General features: G+C 60.9%; 2 protein-coding genes across 2 annotated transcripts; one reads left to right on the forward strand and one right to left on the reverse strand.

Annotated features, from left to right (window-relative positions):
* Positions 1 to 453: 453 nt before the first annotated feature.
* LOC104567407 (tRNA (32-2'-O)-methyltransferase regulator THADA-like) lies at positions 454 to 13218 on the reverse strand. The gene is given in 31 exon segments (XM_088532264.1): positions 454 to 725; positions 924 to 1129; positions 1532 to 1798; positions 2183 to 2365; positions 2589 to 2827; positions 3123 to 3329; positions 3610 to 3823; positions 3924 to 4166; positions 4270 to 4498; positions 4629 to 4779; positions 4907 to 5107; positions 5302 to 5406; positions 5558 to 5698; positions 6747 to 6892; positions 7004 to 7189; positions 7303 to 7469; positions 7671 to 7831; positions 7999 to 8108; positions 8177 to 8329; positions 8425 to 9136; positions 9588 to 9785; positions 9932 to 10068; positions 10411 to 10495; positions 10649 to 10800; positions 11068 to 11188; positions 11475 to 11597; positions 11793 to 11938; positions 12228 to 12255; positions 12551 to 12637; positions 12826 to 13003; positions 13079 to 13218. Coding segments are annotated over 31 exon segments (5688 nt in total).
* Positions 13219 to 16055: 2837 nt separating this feature from the next.
* GSC2 (goosecoid homeobox 2) lies at positions 16056 to 17992 on the forward strand. The gene is made up of 3 exons (XM_010214219.2): positions 16056 to 16356; positions 17076 to 17323; positions 17888 to 17992. Exons 1-3 carry the CDS (start codon positions 16056 to 16058, stop codon positions 17990 to 17992), a joined length of 654 nt encoding a protein of 217 aa, XP_010212521.2.
* The last annotated feature ends 577 nt before the right edge of the window (positions 17993 to 18569 follow it).

Below are 18569 nucleotides of genomic sequence, written 5' to 3' on the forward strand. Positions count from 1 at the left end.
ACAGCCTCCAGCCTTCCTCCTGAACGGGCAGGGGAAAAGGCATCAGCACTGTGGATGCTCTTGGTCTCTTTATTCATGAGAAAAGCTGAGACTGGCCACAGCCTGGTCACCAGCCTCACAGAAATGACCTAAAATCTGGTTATAAAAAGGTGGTGAAAGTCCAACAGAAGCCACAAAGTCTGCAGTGGGCACAAAGGCCGAGGATTCCTAGGGCTGCTGTTACCAGGACGGAGGCCTATGAAGGAGCCGCAGGAACTGGGCAACAGGGACCCCCTGGCTGCTGCTGCAGCGTGGGGCACCCGGGGCTGCTGGGCACGATGTGTGGGTACGAGAGCGAAGCGGCTGCTTCCTATGTGGGTTCCCCTGGGTCACGCACCTAACCAGCAGGTCTGGAGGGCAGAGCATCGCCTTGTCCGTGGGGCTCAGCACGGTGCCACCCGCGGCCTGGAGCCGTCAGGCAGCGCCGGACACGGGGCCCAGCTCGCTCGGCCCATTGGCCTGGCCCATGGCAGGGACCAGGCCGTGCCGAGCCAGCAGCCCCTGCACGTGCACGAGCTCCCGGTGCAGCTCGCGGGCACTGCAGCCAGGCCTGGCGCACTTCGCGGCGCTCCCGTGCACAACTTCCAGCGCACGCACCAGGACCCTGGCCCTGGCCAGCAGCACGGCCACGGCTGTGTGCAGCTTGGCACTGCCCAGTGCCTTCATCCACCAGGGTCCAACGGCCTCTGTGGAGAGACAACAAACAAGAAGAGAAGAGGTGAGTGTGGTGGTGCTTCCTCCTCCAGGCACAGGTGGCTGTGGGGGACAAGGAGACCACACTTCTCTCTCAAGGGCTTCATGCCACCCCGCTCCTCTCCACTGACTTGCCACTCGACCCGTGTCCCTCGCGGGTCCCTGGGACAGGGATGCAGTGCCAGCCATACCTGGGCTCCAGCGGCGCTTGCAGGACTGCAGGTCACGTAGGATGCTGGGGCCCGTGGCCTCCAGCCAGCAGAGAGCCGACTGGCGGAGCGGGCAGGAGACGGACGCCTTGTCGAGGAGCTGCAGCAGGAAGGGGAGCAGCAGCTGCGAGAGGACAGCCGGCTCCGCAAAAACGTTGGGTTCATCCTCCTTAAACAGGCTGCTGGTTCTGGAAAGGAAGGTGAGACACACATGGACCTCCAGGCCATCCGATGTTGCCTGATGCCAGGGGAACCTCAGGCACACGGCACCGCGGGCCCCTCTTCCTGACCCTGAAAAGGGCCAGGCCTGATTCTGGACCTTACCCTGGATCCAACTGAGGACACATTCCTGGAGCTGATCCCAGACCCCACTCTGGACCTGATGTCGGAAGTGACCCTGGACCTCATGCCAGACCTTATCCCAGATCCTACTCTGAACTCAACCTGGGACCTTACCCCAGACCTGACATTGGACCTTATTATCCTGGACCTGACCCCAGGCTCTGATGGCTCTGCCTGCTGCACTGATTCAGTCTCACACACGTGCAGCTTTCCTCTTCTGTACCCTTTTCAAAGATCTGGCAACTCACTTGTTGGCTTCCAGCTCTTCCAAGATGCCTCTGAGATCCAGGAGGGGAAGGTGCTGCAGCAATGAGCCAAAGGTCTCTGGGTGGTCACCAAACTCCTCCAGGAGGAGCTGCAGGAGGCCCAGGAGCCCCGTGTTGGCCTGCAGAGAGATGCAGCCCTCTTGGACCTGCTCTCCCGGGAGCTGGCACACCAGGCTGGCAAAGTTGGAGGCCTCATGCCGGACTTCCTGCTCCTCATCTTGCAGAAGGTGGATACCCACATTGACCAGCCTAGAGGAGGGGAAGTGAGTTCCACTTTACAAGCAGCACATGGTGCAATCCCGTGTGCTCCCAGCCTGTCCAGCTCAGCGTCAAGGAGGTACAAGGGGCGCTGTGCACGGCAGCACCTCAATGAGGATTATTTTTGCGCTGCTGGATGAGACCATTGTGGAAGGCATCCTTGCTGCCAAGAGCTTTTGGTCTGAAAGGGCAGGGCCACAATAAAGCCTGAAGGACAGCAGTGCTCTTTATTGCTCAGTAGACACTGATCTCTTTTAGTCAGCCCTTAGCGCAGTTGCTGTGTTATGTGTCTGCTGAGCAAGCACTGCTTGGGAAGGGGCTCTGTCAGTGATGCTCCCGCGAGCCTCGGCCATTCGCACGCGCTTGGCTACCTACCGCAGGGCCACGGGCACGAGCGAGGGGCCGGCGGCTCCCCGGCAGCGCTGCACCACGGCCACGCCGGCCAGCTGCAGGGACCTCGCTGCCGCCAGCCTCAGCACCTCCGCAGAAAGGCACGTGCTGCACTTCTCCAGCACCACGCACCAGCGCTCGACCAGCCGCTGCTCTTCATCCCCACACCTGCCAGGAGCAGGGAAAGAGACCGGGAGAGGGGACAGCAAACTCCAGTCAGCTCCTGCAGGATCTCCAAGGGTGCAGGATGCCACCAACTGCCCTGAGATCGCAGGGCCAGGCCCCAGAAAGAAGTTATGTTGCAAGGGCCCAGCTCTGCTTCCAGGGGGAACTAAGGAAAAGCTCCACAGGCAATTGGACCAAGCTGCCTCTGGAAGCAGTGCAGACTCACCCGAGCATGAGGAGCAGGCTAGCTACACACAGGGCCTGGGAGAGGAGGTCCGGGCCAGGGTCCTCAGTTTCCATCATGAAGAGCAGGATTTCCACGCAAGCTGATGAGGAACCCTGGAGCTTACAGGAAGCATCCTGAGACCAAGATGTGGTATTTCTGCAAAGATGCATCAAAGCCTCAAGGTATGATATCAGGAACTCTTTGTTCCTTCTGTCTTGCAGCACTGACTGTAAATTCTCCTGGTAAATAGTGGGAAAGAAGATAGACAGTTAGTTCTTTGGGAATCTGGGGTCCTTACAGCCTTCAGAGATGCTGTAGAAATGCTGCATATGAACCCAAGCAACACTGAGAGAATGCTCTGGACCTGCTACATCCTCCCAGAAGGCAGATAAGGGGAGAAAGGAGCACTGGGGAATTCTGTGCTTTTTAATGAGCCTCCAGGTACAAACAGCTGGGGGTATCATCCCATCTACAGAGGAGCCATCAGCATGTGAACCCCCAGGTTGACTCTGTGACTTTGGGGACTTGTCTTACCAGCAGCGTTAGCCGGAGGGCCTTCTCCAGGGCCTCGCACTTTTCTCCCTCCCCTTTGAGCACCCATTCCAGGATGGCAAACTGGACGTTGGGATTGGGCTCCCGGAGGAGTGAGCAAACGGTGCCGATTCCCTCCTCGTCCGCCAGCCGGGCGGCCTCGCTGCACAGGAAGCAGACGATGGTTTGGCGCAGGACAGTGGAGCCCACCTGGGAGAAAAGCCGGGTGCTCTGCCTGGCCCTGCCTCGCAGGCACGGGTCTCTAGTGGGACACGCTCTCCTAGGCACGGGCCACGCTGGAGTGTGTCCCGTGCCCCAGGCCAGCTGTACATGGTGACCCGGCTAGGATTTCCTCACTCTTAGCCAGGGCAATAAGGACTGGCCACCAGCTGAATAACTCCAGGGGAGACTTTTACAGCCCTGGGAACATCCAGCCTGGGAGAGACGGGAGCTGTGCCCTGCCTCCTGTATCCGCAGCGAGCAGCAGTACCTGGAGCTCTATGGAGCTCTCCTCCGGCTCGTGGCTCCGCAGCTCGGCAGCGAGGGCGTCCCGGAGCCGTGCGGCGAAGCCGGGGCTGCAGGAGGCGGCGAGGGGGGCGAGCACCTGCAGGAAGGCGGCGCGGACGAGCGGGCAGCGCTGCGCGGGGCTGAGCAGCCAGGCCCGGGCCTCGAGGCGCCGCGCCACGGGGCGCAGCTCCGCCGCCCTGCGGGGAAGGAAGCCGGCACGTCGCTGTGCTGTGCTGCGCCGCGCGCCCGCCACGGGGCAGCCCGTCCTGCGCCCTGTGGGCGGAGGGGGCGCAGGGCCGCACTCACCCATCGGTGCTGGCGGGGGCCAGCAGGGCCTGCATGTGGAGCAGCTGCCCGTGCAGGGCGTTGTGCGAGCGCAGCCGGCCGGGCGCCGGGAGCTGCCGGGCCAGCTGCAGCAGCAAGCGGCGGCGCCGGGGCGGCGGGGCCAGGGCCGCTAGCGCCCTGGCAGCCATGGCCCGCACGGCGTACAGGGGGCTCCCTGCCAGCCGCAGCAGCGGCGCCACGAAGGGAGCCGAGGTGCTGCGGAGCCAGAGGGGGACATGTGTGGGTGCCGGTAAGCGGGGCACCCCTGGCTCCGCAGCACCCCAGCTGGAGCCGCCCCCTGCCCGGCTGCCTCCGCTACCTGTCAGCATCGTCGGCGCCGGGCTGGAGCTGGGCCAGGAGCGTGAGGACCGGGTGGAGCGTGGGGCGCAGCAGGGCCCCCGTCGGCTGCCCGGCCGCCCCCAGCTCACGCAGCAGCAGGGCGCCCAGCGGCGGGTGCTGCGCCAGGAAGGCCGGCAGGCTCACGCCGTCCGCGGGGCGGCTCTCCGCACGGCTCCGCTTCTGCCCCAGCAGCCGCGTCGTGAGGGCACCTGCGGGCAACAGCCGAGAGCGTCAGGCCACGGGACGGGAGGTGCTCATCCCATGTCTCATCCCAGTGGCTGTTCTGCACTGAGACCCAGCAGCTGCCCTGCAGGTGGCCCAGGACAGGACGGTACTCACTGAAGAGCTGGATCGCGGCGTTCCTCATGGCCCAGCACGGGGAGCCCAGGCCCTGCAGCGCCAGGGCCATCATGGGCGTTGCATAGGGCAGCAGCGCATTCCCCAGCCCAGTGCCGCGCACCAGCGTCTGCAGCACGTGCAGGGCACACACCTGCGGGCGCAGCGGCGTGCTCAGCGTGGGCTCACATGCACAGCAAGGCTGCCACAAGGAGCCGCAGGGGCCAGGCGCCTTGTCCCCACGGTGGTGGCAGCAGGGTCGGGCTCACGGCTGCGCTCACCTGCGGGAGGTCGAGGGTCTGGTCCCAGTCCTGCGGCAGGGCGGTGGTGGCCAAGGCCAGCAGGCTCTGGATGCAACGGGCCAGCAGCGGGCGGGCCTGGGCCGGGTTCTCCCCACTGATGATGCAGAGGAAGAGCATGGGGAAGCCGGCGGCGCGGCGCGTGATGGAGCTGCTCCGGGGCCCGCTCAGTGCCTCTAGCCCCTAGAAAATGATCCGTGGATGAGACATGGCTGGAAACCTGCCGGCCTCGGAGCCTGCAGCTGCTGCAGAGCAGAGAGGACGGGCTGCATTGAGGCCACCATCACGGCTGCCAGGCTGGTGCCCACAGTGGGTGCAGGGGGGCACAGAGCGATGCTGGGGCGGGAGGAGAGGCAGGGCAAGGAGAAGGGCCGTACCTCGGCCAGCATGGCCTGCGGGATGGCCTGCAGCTCCGGGTCGCCGTGGTTCAGCAAGGCGGCGCAGAACTTGGTGAAGCCCATGCTGCAGCCCTCCACGGCGCCCTGGGCAGAGCGGCGCTCAGGGCTCCCGGTGCCAGCGGCCACTGCCCGCCAGCCCCCGGGGCCCCAAGGGAAGCCCCTCTCGGCAGCAGGGAAGGGGACTCAGAGGGGCTGCAGGGGAGCTGAGCCCACCCCGGGCAGGACGTGTCCTCACCCAGTGCCGGCACCGCAGCAGGATTTCCTGGAAGACCTTGGCTGCTGTCTGCAGGGTGGTGAGCGGCAGCAGGCACACAGGGACAGCAGGCACCGGGGACAGCAGCAGCTCCACCAGGCCTCCCAAGAGCAGCCCGACTTCCTGAGAGGAACCCAAAGGTTGGGGAAAAGCTGGTGCCGTTGGAACGATCCCCCTGTTCCCGGGCTGTGTGTGCGGAAGGTGCATGGCAGGTTTGGCTTGCTGCCTGACAGGCTCCTCGGGCAGCAGAACCTGCCATGGCTGGCAGGAAACAACCTGCCGAAGCTGCCACCATGGGGCCTTCCTGCCTGCACCCCCGGGATGCAGATTTCACACCCAGCCTGGCTCTGCACAGGGTGACCTTGGGTGAAAACTTCCCTGCAAGGGACCGAGGGCTGGTGTGACCTTGTGGATTGACTGCTCATCTTGGCAGTCCCTGAGAAGTTGGGGGCATTTGCAGCTGGGGTGGCAGGAGCAGAGCTCCAGTAGAGCAGGGAGGACCAGCCTGCATAGTCTTCGCTTGCCCTTGGACATGGCGCAGACTCGTGCTCTGTTGTGGCCATGTGATGCTCAGAGGACACCAGACCCTTCCAAGCCTTCCCAAACGACCTCCTTGACCCAGCCAGGCACCTGCAGCCCTCAGCAAAAGCCACTGCAGCCCCTTCGCCCTGTGCTCTGCTGATCCGGGGGCTCAAACGGTTTCCAGCAACAAGACTGCGCGGGTGGCAGGAGGGCTGCCCTGGGTTTCCGTCCTGCCTCATGTCACAGGGAAGCACCGCATGTCATCGGCCAGCTGCAAGGGGGTGGCACAGCTCCAGCCACCCGAGAGCTGGCAGAGCAGAGGCCATGGCAGGCGGCTGTCACAGAGGACACAGCTGGAGTCTATTGGCAGCCAGGAAACCAGCTGTGCTACATAAGGGGAGAGCAGGAGACAGGAGCTCCTGGGAGAGGGGTGAGGGGGCTCCTGAGCCCTTGTGTGGAGGGGAGTGCCTGCTGGAGCTGCTCTGTGCACAACTCCAAGGTATTGGATGGGGCTTCCCCTTGTTCGTCCTGGGCAAAGGCATTGGGAATGCTCCCGGGAAGCTGTCCCAGTTGCTGGTGTGGGCTTGCTGGGTTGCCTGGCTCCGCTGGGTGGAAACCTGCCTCCTCCTGGGCCCCAGTGTGTTCGTACCTTCACTGACACCCAGCAGCAGGTCAGGATCAGGCTGTGCTCCTCCGAGAGCAGGATCGAGTCATCCTCCTGCTGCCCCTGGCCTTTCCCCAGCATGATGAGCGAGTCGATGGCATTCCCCATGTCTGCAAATGACGGGGCGGTGGCTGCAAAAGAGAAACCCGCTGCGATGGGCACAGTGCAGGTGGGCTGGCAGAACCTGCAGCCTGGCCCGGTGCTGGGTGGGTGTCTGGAGTCCCCTTTGGGGATGCACTCACCTTGCTGGTCAGTGCCAGGGCCCTGCCCGCTCTGCAGGGCGCCCAGCAGGAAGGAGGTGATGTCCCTTGCTGTGGCCACCAGGCTGGTGAGGAGCTCCCGCCAGCTCTGCGCCCACTCTGCCGCCCGCATGGACACAGCCACCTCTGGCACCTGCAGCAGGCACCTCCGCAGGGCTGCGATCACTCCTGGCAAACACGGTGCTCTGGTTATGGTGGCAGCAGGAGCAACCCCAGCTCATCCACCCTTGCACCCCTTGCTGTAGGTGGCTCACCAAAAGACCCTCGGGTGGGGGACGTACCGTGCATTGGCTTGGTGGCTGCTGCCTGCAGCAAGTCCTGGCGCGCGGCGGCGTGCTGGGCCTGCAGCACATGCAGCAGGTGCTGAGCGAAGCACAGCCCTGGTGGCTGCGGTGCCGGGCTCGCTCCAGCCTCCAGGGACAAGCTCCTCACGGTGCTGCTGTCTGACCTGAAGGAAGAGGTGAATGCTGGCACGGGGGAGCTTTCTGCTGGGCGTGCGTTGGGATGAGCCTTCCTCCCACAGCTTGGGGCCTGCACTCGGCCCTATGCAAGGCCACCACCGGCCATCACTGCTCAAGGCTATTTTAAACCCAAACCACGCTGGCTGCAGTCAGCCCATGCCCCGGGGTGGGGACCCACAAGGTCCTACTTCTGCAGAATTGTCTTCATCAGCACAGCTCCAGCTTCAGCCTCCTGCACGCGGGAGCTGCTCAGGGCTTCCTGGGCCAGCTGGAACAGAGCCTGGACCATGGGCTCAGGCAAAGGTGACGGGAAGTAGCGGATGAGCAGCTCCGAAGCCAAATCTCTGATCTGCCAAGACAGTGGAGCATAACAGGGAACACCAGCTTGAGCAGAGGTAGGTGCCAGCAGTGTGAGCACAGGCACGGGAGAGGTTCTCTAGCTGCTCTGCGCTCTCTGCTGCCTGTGCCCAGCTGGGGCCATGGGCCTGGGATGCGCCGGGCCCACGGGGCGCTCACCTCATTGGTGCTGTCCTGCAAGCAGCTCAGCAGCGCCAGCAGGTTGGACTGCGAGAAGAAGTCCCAGCAGCCCTGGTGCCTGGCGTAGCTCAGCAGCGCGGCCATGGTCTCTGCGGGGACACGGAGGTGGAGGCACCCGTGGCCAAGCGGTGACACCAGGCTCGCGGCCCCTACTCACGTGGAGGCTGCCCCTTCTTCCGTTCGGGGCTCCAGGTGTCTGTGCAGGTCTCCAAAACTGCTGACAGGAGGAGCAGGGCTGTCTTCTTCCTCTGGTAATTGGAGCCCAGGGAGAGCGAGGAGATGCTGAGCTGCAGCAGCCACTCTACGAAGCCTGTGGGGAGAGAGCACAGAAGGACCATGTTACGGAGCCAGCACACACGTGTGAAGCTGCTGCCGTTGGTGGAGCTGCTGGGGCGACTTTCTCACCGACGGCCTGGGCGAGCTGCCCTGCTCCGTCATCCGGCTCTGCTCCGTCCCCCTTGGCACCCTTTGGCGCCCTCCCTCGCAGGCGGGCCAGCGAGCTGTCCCGCAGCCGCACCAGCGCCTTCTTCACCGCCGCCTGCAGCAGCTGCCGGAAGGCCGAGGAGTCGCTGTTGAGGTTGAGGGGCAGGAACTCCCGCAGCAGCTGGAGCTCCGTGTCCGTGAGCGCCCGGCTGGTGCTGGGGCTGCAGCAGAGCAGCCCCAGCGCCGCCAGCCGCACGCCCTCCTCGCCGGCGCGCAGGCAGCGCGACAGGCGCTCCCGCGTCTCGCCCTCCACCGCCAGCGTCCCTGTGATGCTCTTCTGCGCTTTGAGCAGTGCCACCCAAGCTCGCAGCGCAGCCACATCCTGGCCACCAAACTCTGCGGCCAGCGATGCGTAGGTGGCCGGGAGGAGGCGCAGGGTCCAGGGCAGGAGGTGGTTGGCGGCGTTGCTCTGGAGGATGGGCACGGCAGAACGGAGCGCCCGCGAGAGCAGCGGCAGCCAGTGCAGCGCCCAGCGCTCGGCCAGAGCCTCCTCGGCCCCGCTCTGCCCCGCCAGCCCCTCCGTTCGCTGCTGCTGCACCACTGCCTTGTAGACCTCGGTGGCAGCTGGACACAGGTGGTTGGTGGCGAGGCAGCTCAGGAGGTGCTGCGGCAGGTCCCCGTAGGTATCCAGGACCTGGGAGGAAAGCAGATGATCACTCTAAGGGACGCTCGACATGTGATTGATGTGCAGCCTTGCTCTTGTCTTGCACCTGGGATACATCTCAGCAACAAGCAATGCTTTCCAGCTACCCACCAGCACAAAACAACTGCTGGTATCTCAAGAGCCCAGGAAAAAAAGATGTTCCAGGGATCATGTCAGTGCTGAGAGCAGCAGGCTTGCTGGAGGCTGCCAGCAGAGAGGACCCTGTAGCCCTAGGGATGCAGCTCAGAGCTAAGGGGCCCCATCTACGAGTGTGCCAGCAGTACGTGCACCGGCACCTTCAGTTAGTGTCCCACTCATGGCTCAAGCTGTTGGATGCTGTGTCACCCGCTACCAGTGGGTACAGGCATCAGCCCTCCCTGGTGCAGCCAACTCGTTCTGCTGCTCCAAACGGACTCTCCCGCTCCTGCCCGGGCTTCCCTACCTGCTCACTGCCCACGTAGGGGACGATGGCACACAGAGGTACGTATCTGCCTTTGACTTGCCACGGCATCGAGATGACCCTCTTTAGCATCTGTCTGTAGAGAGGCCTCTCCTGGTCCTCGAAGTGCCTGCACTCGAGACAGTAGATTTCCAGGAGCAGCCGAAAGGAGCTGTGGATAAACTCGGACACCCCTTCCACCTGGCAGAGGGAAGGACAGACACTGAGAGGGGTTAGAGCTTATGCCTTCTCCTGCCTTGGTGCCAGGAGATGAGCCAGGCTGAAACCAGTGTGTGACCATGAGCCGTTTCTCATTACAGGGGCACTGGGGTTTGACTCAACCTTACCGGCGTCTCAGAGTTGTTCCACAGCAGCTGCATGAGCTGGTTGAGGAGATCTGAGTCCTCGGCCAGGATGCGGCTCCCCTTCAAGCACCAGATCCCGGGCAGGCTTTCCTGGAGGCGTTGCAGCCAGAGGGAGAAAACTGGAAGTAGAGAGTGGCCTAATGTGGTGGGGAGCCTGACAACCCATGTGCAACATGGCCCAGTGTGGGTCATTTGGGGGGACTTAGGGAACCTGCATACAAGGTGGGCAGTTTCTCCATCAGCCCACACAGATACACAGAAACAGCTGTGCACAGAGTTAAATGGACTGCAACAGATGTTAACAGCAGTTTCCAGATCAGACATCTAGATTTTGAAGATAATTTTCTCCTTGAGAAGATCAAATGCTGTGGCAGCTCTGTGGTGGCTGCTGTGGCGCATCACCAGGACAGGGAATCCTCTAAACTCCCCTGCTCGACGATGGTGAGGTTGTAGTCTCTTACCTTGGAAGTAGTAGTAGTGGCAGTCCCTCCGCTCTTTGCTGAGGGCATACACAGCAGGAAAGAGCACATCCAGCAACAAGCAAGCCTGCAGGAACATAGCCATGTTAGGGATTGGGCACATGCGGGCTTTCCAGGGCAAGAAAACTGCTCCATGAGATGGGGAGCCGTGTGCTTTGCAGCTTGTAGCTTATGAGCTCTGCAGCTTGTAGCTCTAGCGGTTGAGCCTGAGTGCTCCTACCTGGTGGGTGAAGCTCTCCAGCTGGCAGCTGAGGATGTCTGTCCTGCAGCAGGTGAGCAAACCTCGGGCCAACACCAGCCTTTCCAGCCCATCTGGCTCGGGGACAGAGGTGGCCTCCACTATCAGCTCCCCAAACCTGAGCTCTCCCATGCCTAGGTGGAAACAGCCATGTTAGATGGGAGAAAGGCTTGTACCAAGCTGAACACCCATCCAAGAAAAAACTCCCCTAGCTCTTCTGAGAGCTACTGCTGGACAAGGCTGGTGGCAGTAGGATCTCCAGCGTGCAGAAAGCGGGATGCTGCAGCACAGTCTGGTTTGGACTACTGGTGAGTTGCCTGAGTCCCCTCTCACCCAAATGTGCTTGGCCCCAGCTGTCCCCTGGGTAAGAGGCCGTTCCTGGCTCAGGAACGAACGCGCACCTTCATCGGCGAGCTGGACGAGCGCCCGCGCGGCGCAGGCCCCGCTCTCGGGCTGCGGGGCCGTGTTCACCAGCATGCTCAGCACGGTGCCCGCCAGCAGCCGCGTGTCCTTATTCGGGGCCTGGACGCACAGGGGAGACAAAGTTATAGTGGAAAACGCCATTTAAGAAACAAAACCACATTTGAACTCCACTTCTCTGCAGTGAGCCCCACTTCTTTCCATGCCCATGTAGCATAGAGGCGGCAACACAGGGACCCTTGGGACTCTTTCTGCAGCGACCTCCCAGTGGAGCGGGGTAGCTCCACTGCTGTTTTGGGGAGGATGTCAGTGCTGCTCCCCAGGCCAGGTGAGCGCTGCCCCGTGGGGCCCTGGGCACCAGCCAGGCAGCTGCCAGGCTCGTACAGACCTTGCCCATGATGACCTCCAGCAGCAGTCCCAAAACGCGCTGCAGCGTCTGGCTCCTCTCTGCCTCGCTCCACACCAGGGGGGCCACGTCCTTGGGCAGTGCCTGGAAGAGCTGGAGACAGGCCTGGAGCAGAGGGGAGCACAGGGAGCGTGTGAAACAGCCCTCACCTCCAGAAAACACCCGCGCTGCTCCTCATGGGTCCTCAGGGACAGGACTGCCATTCAAAGGAAATATGTTGTATCCATGGGCAGGGGGCCCCAGCAGCTCCTGTTCTTGCAGGGCACAGATCCTCCCCACTGTCTGAACTGTGGCACTTACCTTGACGGCCGCGTAGCCCCAGGGCCCGGAGCTGGCTGGGGGGTTCCGCAGCACCCAGGCCAAGGTCTCAGCCAGGCGCTGCAGCAGCGGGGCCAGGTTCTGCCTCCAGTGGAGCCGACCCAGGCTGCTCTCCATGAACATGCACACTGTGGGCAAGGGCGCAGCTCATTCCTTGCCCTTCTCACCATTAAATGGGGCAGCAATGGGGCTAGGACTCGGGCCGCTTTTGCTTGTCTGGTTTCAAACTGCCCCAGATAAGTAGGCAGTGCTATCAGATGCTCTGCTGGGGGCCTCCCCAGTGATCTGGTGGCCTTTATGGTCCCTGCTCTGCCTCCCCTGAGCATTGGAGTGCTGGGACCTGGTGGCTGTGTCCCCACGCGTGGTGGCAGGGCCTATGTGCACCATGGGTTTCCTGGGGCAGCGGGACAGACTGACCTGACTGTAGGTCCTCTGCAGACAGCACCTGCGAGGCAGAAGGACAGATGCCTGAACGCTCAGCACCGCGGCAGCAGCAGGGATGCTCTGTACGCGACACCGGTGTCTTAGGGAGAACGGCCTCCGAGCGAAGCTCCTGCTGCGGCTCCCGGCTCCCCGGCAGTGGGGCTAGACTTGCACCCTCATCCCCGTGCTGGAGTCACTCCTCACTCCCACCAAGGGGTAACGCTGCTGCCAGCCCAAACGCCCGCTGCCGCAATCCCCTGGGACGCAGTGCCAGCACCCGTGACGCCCCAGGGACACCCCAGGGACACAGCTCTCACCTCCTCATGTCCCACCAGCCCATCCAGCAGTGCGGCCACCTCCTGGGACAGCAGCGCCTCCCGCCCTGCCACCAGCGTGGTGACGATCTGCAGGGGACACAAACCACATCGGCTCGGCCGGCCGTTCCGGAGAGTTTGAGCAGCCGCCGCCACGTGCCCAGCGCTACGGCGTCCCCGTGCCCCACGCGGCTTCCCCCGCCACGACCGCGCTGCCCCGCGGTCCCCGCTGCCCCGGGAGCACCGCCGCAAGGCGCCCGGCGGAGCGGACCACCGACCTGCTCGAGTTTCTGGAAGGAGCTGGAGCTGCCGGTCGCCTCCGCCTGGAAAGCCAGGACGCAGCGGAGCAGGGGCCGCGCGGCCGCCTCGCTGAGCGCCTGCAGCCCCTCGCGGGCCGCCCGCGAGTGCCGCAGAGCCTCCTCCAGGCTCTCGTCCCGGCATCTCTTGGCCGCGCTCCTGCAAGAGGCGAGGGCCGTGGGGCCGCTGCGTCCCGGCTCTCCCCGCGCCCGCGGCCCTGCGGTGCTGCCCTACCCCGCGAAGCGCCGCAGGCTCCGCACGCAGGCCAGCGCCGCGGGGCCCGGCCCGTCCGGCCCGTAGAAGGCGGCACAGGCCTGCGCCTCCCGCTCGGCGCCCATGGCCCGCGGCCCCGCTGCCTGCGCCGCGCGGGCCATAGAGTCCAGAAATGCGCCTGCAAACTCAGCAGCCCCATCTAGTGCTGCCGGGGCCTGGCGGGCTGCTCCGCGCCGTGGCCCGCTGCTCCCTGCGAAGAGGCTGCAGCGCCCGTGCTGTGGTGTCCCCGCTGCTGCCAGCGGGCGCTTTTCCTCCCCGTCCAGGCTCCCCAGAGGTGCTAGGGTTGGGGTTGCCTTCTCCGTGCGTCCCTGGGTGCAGGCAGGGAGTCCAGGGCAGGCGTCCTTGTGCAGCCCGGGCAGCTCCTGGTGTCACCGGGGATGCGGCTGTGTCCCAGCCTGGCGCTCGTGCACCGTGTCATGTCCCCTTTGGGACAGGCACAGGCAGCCTGTGCTTCCAGCCGTGTTCACTGTCCACATCCACCTCGGTTCTGTTGTAGAAATAACTTGGAAGTCCCAATCTGGCTGGCACGTGCAGCCCTGCCCTCAGTGCTACCCTTAAAACTAGCAGAACACCCCTGAATTTGCAAAGCATGAGGACGTTTGCGCTCCCACAATTGCTTCTCCACTACCCCGAACATCGCGGCCACTTTATACCTGTACAGGAGGGATCGAGTGCCCGCGGGGTGCGCGTCCAGACCCGAGTCGTGGGGGTGCTCATGCCTTTTAGGGGCTTTGCAGGCTCTGTTCCGTCCCCCCTGCGTTGCCTGTGGAGGGGAAGGGAAGGCAGAGGGGGATTTTCTCCAGTTTCACCATAGGAAGGATTTTCAAACCCTGTAAATTCACTTTTGACAAGCAAACGGCTAAAGCAGATTAACCTTTTTGCTAATCCTCTATAATGGCTTTGGAATCTCCTTAACCAATAAGAAAATGATAAGAGCCTGTTTCTTTCTTTTTTATCTATATCTATATTGTCCCCTCTTGTCTGCATTTTTTTCTTTCTTGTTTTATTTTCCATTTCTTTTCTAGTATGAAATAGCCCAGCGATCCTATCTCCTGCAGGCTCAGTAAACAGAACATCAATAATCCCTTTCCTTTATTCCTCCCTGGTAACAGGGTGCAGAGAAGTGTCTGCCGATTGGGATTTGATTACCAGCAGCTATCAAAAGTCTCTTTGTAAGATCTGGGTCCTAAATCCCATAATTCTTTGATAAAAGAAGTATTACCAGTCCATTTTCTGAAGTGAAAGGTATGGGACAAATGAAAGAAAGCAATCAGCAGAGATACTAATAGGCTAAGTGCATGTGCAGCGCGAAGGCAGGGCAAGCAGGGGAAGCAGGGAAAGGCGGCTTTTGTTACGGATGGGGAATGAGAATTAATCTGCTTGGGGCGTGTGGTTATTGCAGCTGGGAGCAGAGGGTCGGATCCTGCTTGCCCACAGTCCATCTGATCCCAGCTCGCTGGCCTGGGCCTGCCCAGCGCGCGGGAGAGCGGAGCCAGGGCACCTCCATCCCCTGCGTCCCTGTTTCAGGCATTTCCATGGAAGCCAGGGAGCAACGCGTAGTGACCAGCGGTGCTAACTCAGTTCTCCTGTGCTAACTCGGTTCTCCGGTGGCACTGGTGTGTCAGCAAGGTAGCACTGAACAGACCACAAGGCTACATTTTCCCTTAAGTCTACAGCAGATATTTACAGATTTATTGAATGTAGCTATAAATTACATTGCAAAATCAGAATAGGTGGACAAGGTAGGAGAAAAAATAATTAAAAAGAAAAAAAGAAAAACACCCTCCTGGCTGCTCTGGACTCCCTGCATAGCGAGCCGCGCTCTCTCCCACAGCCCATGGGGTTTTCCGTCAGGGTCAGCCCTGGCTTCAAGGCCACGTTCCCATGTGAGTGACTGCCGGGCCTCGCTGTTGCCGTTCACACCGAGGTGCCGCTCATCCCCTGCCCTTGCAAACTCTGCTGTAGCTGTGAGCAGGGCTACAGCTGATCTGATCCCCTTGTGGGCGGCTATGCAGGCAACTAGACACCGCTAATCTGTGTTACAGAGGTGCCGTGAGCTGCCACTAATCTAATTTGTTAAGGGCTTTGAATCCCCACAAAGCGTATGTTAGACACATGCAAAGCACCTGTATTATTACTGTGATTAAAGCAGTGGAGGTGGGGGAAAGGGGAAGGAGGGAAAATACGATTTCTATGCTCGAAGCAGAAAACAAATCAACTTTCACAGAGAGTTTTGGTGCAGCCAAAGGCTATACTAGCATTAAAAATGATTTTTTATTAAGCTGAACTCTCCTTCTCTCTCATATTGTATGATATGACAGGTCTCTCTTGATGGGAAAGCTTTCATTTGGACAGAGAAAGGGATAATTTGCTTCTTTTAAGGTGTTAATCCTCCGGTCCGTTTCCAGGCTGGGAACAGCTATCCTCCCCCTTCCCTGCATTGGAGGCTCCCGCACAATGGAGATCATAACCACCTCAGACCTATGCCGGAGATGGAGAAATCAGATTTCCTTCTTGAGTCATTTCTGTGGGATTAGCTAAATCTTAGATCCACACTAACCCTTCACAAAGCTACCAAGATTAGTTAGAATTTATTTTATTCACAGAGGGGTTTATGGTTTTCTGTCCAAAGGGATTATATCTCTCTCTCTATATATATATATTTAGGATGGCTTCTGTCATAAAGCAGCTAGGTTAGAACGAACAAAAAGTGTGCGTCAGGGAGTGTATAAAATACAAACTCAGGTGCAGGAATGACAGTCACTCCAAGTCCCAAGGCAAAGCGCTGATGCTGGATGGCTTCGAAGGTCTGCTTTAAAAGCTACCTGAGTGTAAGAGGTCTTTTTCCTTGTAAGACCCCACTCCACTGCTGATTCCTAGAGGGCTGGTGCCGTTTGCGTGCGCTGCCCGTCCCCGCGGCCGCTGCTCCCGGTGCAGGATGTCTTCGGAACCAGCGCCCGGCGTCGGCGGTGGCAGGAGGGGCCCGAAGCTGCAGTGCTCGTTCAGCATCGAGAACATCCTCGCCAGCCCGGCGGAGAAAAGCCCCCCGGTCCTGGTGCCCTTGTGCCTCCGGGGGCTCCTGGACTGTGCCCCGACGCGGCTGTGTGAGCGCGAGGGGATCACAGCCGGCTCCCTGCCTGACGACGACGACGAGGAAGAGCTGGAAGCTGCAGGTTGCAGCTGCTGCTGCTGCTCACACACGAGCGCCCGTTCCCTGCAGGACTCGCCGCGCTGGCTGGGTGAGTGTCGGGCTGCGCTCGCTGCACGCGGCTTGTGCAAGGGGCGTTACAGCGGTGTCCGCGCGGGGCAGGGCGATAAGCCCGGGTTTATAGCACCCATATAGTGCCCGGCCTGCTGCATTGCCCGGCCAGAGGCAGCTGGACCCGTTCTCAGCACCACTTCTAAGAGCAGGTGTTAAACTGCAGGTGGTATTTGTTACCGGGCATTGCTGTTTTACTGTTCAACACTTAAAGGCGGAGGTGTTCAGGAGTAGAAAGTCTCTGTGCAGCCTGTCCTGGTCATGGTGCCAAGGCACTGAGCCGGGCACTAGCCCTGGGGAACCTAATTTGTCATTAGAAGGACAGATTTTTTGATTGCATCTAGCAAAAAAAAAAAAAAAAAAAAAAAGGTATCAAACCCTTCAAATGTGTTTCGGGCTAAAAAAAAAGCCTTAAAGCCTGAGGGCTCGAAAATCCCCCATTTCATTACTGAAAGGCATCTCTTTCCTCCCTACCTGGGCTGTGGGTTTCCAGTGATTTTTTGGAGTTGGTCATATTGCAGCTGGTAGGTAAATAAGGAAAACACAGCCTGTGCCCTTCTCCCGAAGTGATGTCCTGAGGCCTTCCCTTGCTGGCTGTGCTCCCTCCTCCCAAGCTACACGTGCAGGTCCCGCTTGAGCAGGGTCTTTATTTCAGCCCTTGGTCTCCTGGCGGTGCTGACTGTGACTCCTCCTTCGCAGACGCCAGGCTGCCCTGGCCCATGCGGCTCTTGCACTCTGCGGTCAGGGCCTGTAAGAGTCCCCAGGGGAGCCCGAGCGAGCGGCAGAGCTTCCAGCAGATCCAGCGCCGGACACGCCGCCATCGCACCATCTTCACCGAGGAGCAGCTGCAGGCCCTGGAAACGCTTTTCCATCAGAACCAGTACCCAGACGTCATCACCAGGGAGCACCTCGCAAACCGCATTCACTTGAAGGAGGAGAGGGTAGAGGTGAGATCCTGCTGTTTGGTGACGTGTCAGGATGAGTATTTTGCCACTCCATTTGCTACAAAGCACCCCAGTAGAACCCAGTCCCAGGCATTAGTCTATCTTTTTTTTTTTTTTTCCAGGGCTTCACTTAAAAAAAACCCTCTTAGGTATTTAAGAAAACACAGCTTAGGTTTGGCATAAAACAGAAAAGTATAAAACAGTTCTGCTGGTTTGTTTTATTTTGGTGGCCTAGCCCCATAAACATTCCCATAGATACACCTATATAAATACATACACACAAGCAGGCACCTAATTCTGCTGATACAACTCTGCACCCAGGTCTACGTCCCATTTTTCTGCCTGTAGGATTTCAGTGTTTGCTGTGGGGGTCACAGCTCCCTTGTGTCCCTTACAGGTATCTGAGCAGGATTGTGTCAAGCCAACTGTGCAGGGGATTTTTATATGGGGAAATGCATGGCAGTATCCTTAGTGCCACACTGTAAGGTCCAGGAATGCAAGTGCCTGCCCCTTTGCAAGCACCAAATGCAGTGCAGAATTCCTCCTTTCGTGTTTTTGGCTTTTTAGGTTTGGTTTAAAAATCGACGAGCAAAGTGGCGGCATCAGAAGAGGGCATCCGCGTCGGCTCTGATCCTCCAAGGCCCCAAGCAGTCCCCGGAGGAGAGCTGCTAGCGGTGTGAGCCGGCACGGGAACCCCGGGAGCACCCGGGGATCGCTCGCCCTCGGGCGGCCGTTCCACAGGGGCGGCTCGAGGGGAAGCGCCGGTGCCAAGGGGAACCTCCGTGGCCCTGCGGCGGGAGCGCAGGTAGAAGCAGGCAGCGCCTTTCATGTCGCAGTCCTTCCACGGGACAAATAAAGCACAAGCCGTGACCCTGAGGCGCCTGAGCCCAAAGCGCACAGCGGTTTCGGGCGTGCGCCTATCAAGAGCCCCCCGCAGCCGCTGTGCTCTGTGCACGTAGTGTTTGTGCTCATTTCACTACTGTAGATATAAAAAACACCCTGCAAATGAGTGTGCGCTGTTTGTGACACGTGAGCTGCCCCCGACGCCGATGCGGGAGCTCCCTGAGGTGATTTCCCTGGCAAACACACACACAGATTTCCGTGGGCTCCGGCCGGGCGCTCCGCTCCCCCGCGTGTGTTCGTACACGTGAAACGCGATGTAAACAAGGCCGCCCCGCGCAGCCATGTAGACCCCGCCACTCGCCGCCGGCCCCGCTCCCCGCAGCCTCCCCGCGGCGCCGCTGCCCCG

Source organism: Tinamus guttatus, unplaced genomic scaffold (assembly GCF_059628265.1).
Source record: "Tinamus guttatus ecotype Peru unplaced genomic scaffold, ASM5962826v1 Tinamus_guttatus_pri_ptg000459l, whole genome shotgun sequence".
In the NCBI taxonomy this organism is placed as follows: Eukaryota; Metazoa; Chordata; class Aves; order Tinamiformes; family Tinamidae; genus Tinamus; species Tinamus guttatus.